Source organism: Asparagus officinalis, chromosome 4 (genome assembly GCF_001876935.1).
Source record: "Asparagus officinalis chromosome 4, Aspof.V1, whole genome shotgun sequence".
Lineage (NCBI taxonomy): Eukaryota > Viridiplantae > Streptophyta > Magnoliopsida > Asparagales > Asparagaceae > Asparagus > Asparagus officinalis.
In genome coordinates, this window is record NC_033797.1 from 35553177 (window position 1) to 35562117 (window position 8941).

Genomic DNA, 8941 nt, shown 5'->3' on the forward strand with positions numbered 1-8941 from the left:
CTCCACCCTCCATCAGTGTTTGAAATATGTCGACACTAATGAGGAGGTCAAGACGGTGGTCGCGGATAAGCAACCATTCAAGGGGTTAGAAAATTACTTTACTGACTCCCTTCTTTATGGTGCTGAGTCCGAAACTGAACCATCGGCCCATGGCACGGACAGCGGAGAAGAAGCTGATACCGAAGCCGGGCTCGATTATAGTGAAGGTCTTGTACTAAATGACATTGAACCTCTTGTAATCGATCTTGACGGTGATGAATCGTCGGACGAAAGTTGTAACTGGCAGCTTGCCGATGAAATAATAAACCATGATTTAGAGTACTCGCATTGTCTAGATGACGTAATGCAGAAATTGTATGACGACTCTAGTCTACATATGCCACTTCGTTCGTCTTGTACGGCGACGAAACACCTCCAAAGCTCATCTGGAACAACTATGATCCTACCCGCAAAGGCAGGGGGTGAAAAAGAGATAATCTTTGGAAAAGGGGAATCATCCCCCACTCCAGATCATTTCTTAGATAGTAATTCGGATGAAGAAAAACCCGGGCGACACTTCTCTCGGTATAGTTCTCAAGCGAATGATTATATGATGAGTCGAGGCTATGACCTTTCACTTGGTGAAGGCCTTTATTTTGGTCAAGGTATTAGGGTTCCACCCCGTTCTACCTATGTACCAAAAGGAAAACCAGATAATTACTACAGTCGTAATAGAGGTCTGGGTTATGATTCATCCGAAGACGATTATGGCCAACAGATTATTAACCAATTAATAGACAGGAGTGGACATTCATCCGATACTTCAAATTGGGATTCTGACGTGAGCATTGGTGAAAGATTCAAATCCCTAATGTCGAACATGGCGACGGTTGACCCTTCCACAACAGAAGAAGACGATCAGTTACCTGTTTGGGAAGATCCATGGATGCATTACATGAATATCCAATACGGTGATCGATTTGAGCAAAGAGAACCTCCTACCGAGGATAAAGTGGTTCAAGTTAATATGGGTGACGAAAATAATCCGAAGCCTATATTTATCAGCGGTGATCTCCCGCCAGACGAAAAAGAGGAATTAATTGCCCTCGTTAAAGAGTATATCGACGTTTTCGCATGGAACTACGAAGATATGCCAGGACTCGACCCAAATGTAGCAATGCATACCCTTAACATAAAATCGGATGCTAAACCTGTCAAGCAACAACAAAGACGGTTTCGTCCGCAAATTATGGAGGCAATAGAAGCTGAAGTTAAGAAGCTAATTGACTCGGGTTTTGTCAGAGAGGAACAACATCCTGAATGGTTGGCCAATATCGTTCCAGTCCTCAAAAAGAACGGAAAAATCAGAATCTGTATTGACTTCAGAGATCTGAATACAGCATGCCCCAAGGATGATTTTCCCCTACCGATTACGGACGTCATTATCGACAACACATGCGGGTTTGAAAGAATGTCGTTCATGGATGGATTTTCTGGGTATAATCAAATCAAGATGCATCCGGATGATGAAAAGCATACAGCTTTCAGAACACCTCTTGGCGTCTTTTGTTATACCGTTATGCCTTTCGGTTTGAAGAACGCCGGTGCTACGTATCAACGGGCGATGACGAAGATCTTTCAAGAACACCTTAGGAAGACAGTCGAATGCTACGTTGATGACCTAGTCGTTAAGAGTCGTGATAAAAACGACCACATTAACGATCTGAAGACAATGTTCGAACTTATGAGAACTCATCAGTTAAAGATGAACCCGACTAAATCCTTCCTTGGAATGTCGAGCGGTAAATTTCTTGGGTTCGTCGTCACCACAAAAGGTATTCATATTGATCCTGATAAGGTGAAGGCGATAAACGAACTGCAGCCTCCAAGAAATCTTAAAGAACTCAGAGGATTGCAAGGTCGATTAGCATATATCCGTCGGTTTATATCGAACTTGTCCGGAAAATGTCAACCGTTTTCCAAACTCGCAAAGAAAGGCGTGTCGTTCATTTGGGATGAAGCATGTCAGAAGGCATTCGAAGATATCAAGAAATATCTAGCGAATCCACCTATTCTCGTTGCACCGAAATCGGGCAAGCCGTTTTTGATTTATGTCAAAGCGACGAGCCATTCGTTAAGTGCCTTACTTGCACAAGACGACGATAACGGTCACGAGCAAGCTGTGTATTATCTGAGTCGTACATTGGTAGGAGCTGAGTCTCGTTATCCGATGATTGAGAAGGAATGCCTCGCTTTGGTATTCGCGATTCAGAAAATGCGACATTATTTAGTCGGACAGACGATTTATGTCATTTCCAACATAAATCCCGTCCGAGTGTTCATGACCCAACCGGCTTCCATGAATTGGCGTTTGGCCAGATGGGCTTTACTCTTATCGCAATATGACTTGTACTTCAAACAGCAGAAATCTGTTAAAGGACGAGCTATTTGCGACCTTCTGGCAGAAAACCCTACGAAGGATGTAGTCGAATTGTACGACGACCTGCCAGATGAAACTCACGAAGTTAATACCACCTCACATCAACAAGTGTGGCAATTGTACTTCGATGGGGCTTCCCGATCAACCAACGTGGCAAGTGCACCCGGATGTTCTAAAATCTCCTCAGGAGTGGGGGTCGTTTTAGTTTCCCCGGAAAAGCACGTCTTGCCTAGAGCATATTCACTGACTGAACCATGCTCTAATAACGTAGCTGAATACAATGCATTAATAATCGGACTTAATTTCGCCAAAGAGCTGGGGGTCGAATACCTTGAAGCTTTTGGAGATTCTCAACTGGTGGTTAATCAAATACGAGGAGAGTATGAAGTCAGAAATCGAGACCTGATTCCATACCACCAGGTGGCCATCGAAATAGCAAGCTCGTTTGAAGAATTTTTCATCGAGTACGTTCCGCGTCTCCAAAATACATACGCGGATGCATTGGCAGCATTGTCAGTATCCTTGGCTCAACCTCCCGAAACAGAGCAATTAATTACAGTGAGGACTCATCAGCTTATTGTTCCAATCTACGATTCGAATGCTAAAGAGGTATACTCAACTGGAGTTGAACCCGAAGTTCGAGATTGGCGTTTTCCTATTATTGACTACGTCTTACATGGTATATTACCTGAAGATGTAAGAGAAAGGGAATCGATTCGGCGAAGAGCGCCGAGATTTTATTACAATGCCACATCGCAAACGTTGTATCGACGAGCTTATGATGGTCTTTTACTTCGTTGTCTATCCAGTAAAGAAGCGGAACAAGCACTCAAAGAGGCACATAATGGGATATGCGGTGCACATCAGCCCGGTCCTAAACTCTGCGACCGACTTAGGAGAATCGGATATTATTGGCCAACTATGGTGAAAGACGCAGTCGATTACGCACGACAATGTGTAGTGTGTCAATTGCATGCAAATTATATGCACATACCCCCTGAATATCTGCATCCTTCGGCGACATCGTGGCCGTTTGAAACTTGGGGAATGGATATAGTAGGTCCTATTTTTCCACCTTCGGTTAAAGGGGACCGTTTCATTCTGGCAATCACCGATTATTTCTCGAAATGGGCAGAAGCAGTTCCACTTAGAGAAGTAAAGACGACCAATGTCATCAAATTTATCAAACACCATATCATATATCGGTACGGTGTGCCAAGGCGAATAGTGCACGACAACGGTCCTCAGTTCGTGAGCAACGCATTCATCAAGTTCTGCGGTAAATTCGGGATTAAAGACGTTTCGTCGACTGCTTATAATCCTACAGCTAACGGATTGGCCGAAGCTTTTAACAAGACTATCATCAAAATCCTGGCAAAATTGGTGAAAACCAATAAGCGAGATTGGGATGACAAACTCGGCGAAGCTCTCTGGGCTTATCGTACGACCGTCCGCACGCCTACCGGAGCCACCCCGTATGCTTTAACGTATGGGTGTGAAGCCGTTCTTCCATTGGAAGTGCAGATTCCTTCTCTCCGTATCGCTCTCGTAACGGGAATGACGACGGAAGAACATCATCAGAAACGTCTCGAGGAATTAGAGATGTTAGATGAGAAACGCTTGGAAGCTCAACAACAAATCGAGTTTTATCAAGCTAGAATTTCTCGGGCTTTCGATAAAAAGGTCCGACGACGAAGCTTTAAAGAAGGAGATCTAGTTCTCGCCGTTCGAAGACCTATGATTCTCACTTCTAAGAAGAAAGGCAAATTTGAACCTAAATGGGAAGGACCGTTTGTGATAGAAACAGTCTATTCGAACGGTGCATATCGCCTGGTTACCCAAGATGGCAACAAATTGATGATGCCAATAAATGGGAAGTTCCTGAAAAAATATTATCCGTAATATATTCAGGATAACCTGTGTAAAGCGGGAAGTTCCTAGAGAATCCTATATAGGATATTTCAGGATAACCCGAGATCAGTTCACTATTTTAAATGAGAAGCTGGTCATTTGAATAATTCATTGTTCTTTTACAACTTTTGTTGAGATGAGATTTAATGATAGTTAATCTTTCCTCAGCAAAACCTTGTAATATAATCATGGAAGATGAGATTTGATGATTTGTAATCTCACGCTATGAAACCCCCATCGGTCGGATTGATCAACGATCATCAGTATGTATCAGTCGACAGATTATTTCGTGTCAAATTCTTATGTTTAAAATCAAAATTTCCCACCGATTAGTTTGTGCAAATCAACAAACTCATTGTTATTTGCACCCTACTCCTATTCCTCACTTGGTCAAACCTTTAAACAGTTAGGACCAAAGCCAAAATCCCCTCTCGATTCTTTCAATGAACGAGAGGTCCACAAATCAAATGATCCAACCTTCCTACAAGTTAGGATCGTCTCAAAACCCCCACTTGGTCAAACCTTACTACAGTTAGGACCACAACCAAAATCTCCTTTCGATTCATTTTTTGCGAACGAAAGGTTTACTTTTGAATTGAGTAATCAAACCTTATGACAGTTAGGATTATTCAAACCAATCTAGATTCTCTAAGTGGAGATTCCACTTTAAGTTTCCTTTTCACCAGGAGAAAGAATATAAAATTCTTCCTCTCCGATTCTGGGTTTATCTCTACCAACAAACAAGAGACCAGGAGATAGAATATAAAATTCTTCCTCTCCGATTCTGGGTTTATCTCTACCAACAAACAAGAGACCAGGAGATAGAATATAAAATTCGTCCTCTCCGATTCCGGGTTTATCTCTACCAACAAACAAGAGATTGAGAAACGGAATATGCAATTCTTTTTCTCTCCAATTCTGGGTTCATTTTCCTGTATAGGAAATATAACCTATTCTCATTCTAAAATCCATGTCGTTCGCACATGGGGGATGTTATCTCTATCCCTTATTAGAGATAAGCCTACATCTAACACATGTAGCCTACATATTCAACAGTGTAGTTCAAAGTCTAAAAGAGTTTAATTCTTTTAGCGCAACGTTATATGTGAAACGGACTTAGATAATTCACATACTAGCCCGATTCAAACGGTAGTCGGTAAAGGCATATCAAATCCGTTGATGGCTGAGGATTTGCCAAAAATCCTATAAGTATTATGGTTATTTATTCTAAACAAGAATGAGTAATCATAATAAAACCTCAATGAGCAAAAAGATTCAATATATTGAGCAAAAAGGTTCACTATGTTGACCAGGAGTTTTCAAACAAAGTTACAAAAATTATATGTTCTCCAATTACAAAAGTTTATACTGACTAATCTGATTTTCAAGTTTTGACAGCTCTAACGCACGAGCCTGTTCAAGCTCAGCTGCCAATTTGATTTTAAAGGCTTCTTCGTCAACGTTGTGAAGCGCGGCGATCTCTTGTTCCTTTTCAGCAATCATTTGATCTTGAAGGTTCAGTTGCTGTAATAAGTTGCCTTCAGTGTGAATTTCCCGCTTCAACTCGGACTCCAAGACATCATGAGCATCCTTGGCCATTGCAAGTTCCTCCTCTAAGCGAGCTATTTCTGCTCGACTCGATTCTAAATCCCGACGTAGGTTAACCTGGGCTTGTATTCTCTTGCCAACATTCATCCTAAGTTGATCGCTGTGGGCTCTTAGCTGTTGGAGCTCGAGATTAGCTGATGTTTGGGAATCACGCAACGCTTGTAGCTTGGAGTCCATGCGAGAAGCAATGTAGGAAGGTACGCTTTCAGTGCGAAGACCCCTCAGAAGGTCAACATGTTGCTTCAAGTCAACCATGTAGGCGTTGATCGAATCGGCTAAATCATTATATCCTTCATCACGGATCCCTGATATATAGCGGTCAAGAGGTTTCTTAAAACTCTCAAATCGCGATCCTTTGGAGAGAATACGATCAACCATAGAATTCAAAAAGGAGATGAAGCCGTCGAGATCAGAGCAAATGCCGGCTTTATCCGGATCCTCGTCTGCTAACAAAGCTCGGATGCGATCTGATAATGATGATGAAGGAACTGCGATGAAGGCAAATAGGTCAGTACAGGACATATATACATACAAGACAACAAACTAAGACATACCAAGTTCGATGGAAGAACCTTCAGCATGACTTAGTTCACCCGAGGATGGTAACCTGATTTCCGGAACAACCAAGGTTGATTCAGGAATGGTAGTTGTTGATGCACCCGCTACATCAGAGGCTTTTTCAATTAAAGCTTCAGAAGACGGCGGGGCCAAGCTAAGAATCCGAGCTTGAAACAAACGATAAATGAAACTCACCAATTCTAGTCACAACATCGGCCGATGTACCAACATCTTCAGTTGGTCTCGCTTTTGTTGCGACCGGACTAATCTGGGGAGTGACACTGACTTCTATCATCATGGGATCCATAGGAGTAGCAGGCTGGAATTCAGGAATAGATGATTGGAGATTAACTTCGGTTCCTGTCCACGGCACAAGTTCACTATCCTCCAGTCGATTAGACGTACCAATGACTATAGTAGTATCAGTTCCAGCAACTGGTCCTATAATTCAAGTACTTATATGGTTAATCAAGTTAAAATATATATGTATGCATATATGGAGTTTACAGAATAAAGGTCTTACTTTCAGAAGGACCTGCTTCTGTTGAACCGACTCCAACGCTGGATTCCATGGCTGCACCAGGAGTTTTCCCCGATAGTAAGTCGGAGATATACTCATGGTCGCCTTCAGAGAGATTGAAATCGAGGTGATGTTCATTGAATTCCTCGACCTCTGTTGTATGCGTGGTCTCTCCTCCAACAGATTCGTGCATTGTGACATCTACAAAATGTGTTGAGTCGTAAATGACACGTAAATTTAAACAAATTTGCTCAAGACAAAGATTGATTTTTACCTTCATTGGTCGGGGCGGATTCGAGAGCTTCACTATTCGTACCTGCTTCTTTAAATTTGACTAAAAGGAGAGAAAGTGCACAGGTCATTAGAGGAGGCACACGGTCCGACTCATTTATTTCTCGGATTTCTCTTCCGAGAGGAGAAAGATCAGTACCTGTGTCCGCAACTGATGGATCAACGTCAGGAGTTGGTGGAACATCAGCCGGTCCTTCCTTCAGAGCATCATGCATTTGTTGGACGAAGCTTGTTTCCTCAATTTCCATCCCTCCGGGAGAAGCAGCATCAGCTGACAATTCTCCTTCCTCTCGACTCCCTGCAGAAGTTGAACATGAAATAAGTTTGAACGTCAAAAAGTGTAAAAGCTATAAAAAACAAATCGTTACCTTGTTCATCAGAAGAAGCACTATGACCAGACGCCTCTTCTAGAGCCGGAAGATGAACGCGTGGTTTAGAGGCAGCTTTCTTTTGCTTTTTCAATGGACGTGCGTCAGAACCTTCGTGACGATGTTTGGTGCGTAATTCAGCTCTGGGTGAAGCTGGAGTTTGAACCTGAGTGGGAGTTCGAGATATTTGCCTACGAGCAAGAGGCACCAAATCCTCTTCATCCTCTTCATCGCAGCTAAGAACTTCTACCGTCATCTTGTTAGGATATTCCCTGACGACTCTCTCCTTCCGTTTTTTCGGAGCAGCTTGTGATTGAGTAGGCGCAGCAGATGGACGCACAAGTCCCCTATCAAAGAAAGAGTCAGGGAGACCTGATGCCTCTTCAAAATTTGAACTGGTTTCACCTTCCTCTTCAGAAGTTTCGGTCGCTTCACTATCAAACTCCTCTTCACTATCAACTGGGAGAGCCGGTTCCTTTCCTTTCCTTGATGATTCAGCAGCCTCTTTTCCTCGAGGCGACATCACAGCTTCGCGAGGCGGTTCTGTTGCTTGCCGTGGAGCTATTTCTTCCTCTGAGTCTGATATCCTCCTACGTCGAGTGACAATATTGGTGGCTATCAGCCCTTTGCAAAAGAGGAAAGTCATCCGTAGAGGCGGCGTCTCTAAGGGGAGATCAAATTCAACATTAGTGCAACCGGCAATGCTCCAAAACCAAGCTCTCGCCCCGTCGATAAGTCCACCTCGAAAGCTGAGATGACGATTCGGGTTGCCGATGTATATCTGATCATACCCGAACTGACGGGCGAATCGACATGGAAGATAGGGTTCGATGTGGCAAACATCCCTTATCCTGAACAACAGATATCCAGGTCGAATATTCATCAACCATCTGAAGCACCCGACATCCAAGATGGTACGATTCTGCCTTGGGTCTTCAGCATCCACTAAGGTAGTGTTGTAAGTACCGGAGAACTGAGGGAAGCAGGGAAAAAATTCCCAACATTTGTGAATTTTAAACTGCCTCGTTATGTCCGGCTCTCGATGTTTGCTCCATTTGCAATTCTCGAGATTTTGCAACAGAGGGACACTGAGATCTACCGTATCAGGAGCCTCCATTAAATCTGGTCGATGAAGTACCAACCAGGCCATTAAGTAAGTATAGGGCAGCTCCAGCTTCGGAACGGACAGGCTGGCGGAAGGTTTCTTTTTCTCCTGGGTAAATGCGGAGATTAGTTGCCGCAATCCACTATGAATATCGGCCACCA

The 8941-nt window shown here is 43.2% G+C and overlaps 1 protein-coding gene across 1 annotated transcript; it reads right to left on the bottom strand.

Annotated features, from left to right (window-relative positions):
• On the bottom strand, window positions 5684–7068 carry LOC109838505. Its single transcript, XM_020406942.1, has 4 exons — window positions 7032–7068; window positions 6779–6937; window positions 6493–6663; window positions 5684–6426 (listed from the first exon to the last, which is right to left on the bottom strand). The coding sequence occupies exons 1-4, from the start codon at window positions 7066–7068 to the stop codon at window positions 5684–5686; spliced, it is 1110 nt and encodes a 369-aa protein (XP_020262531.1).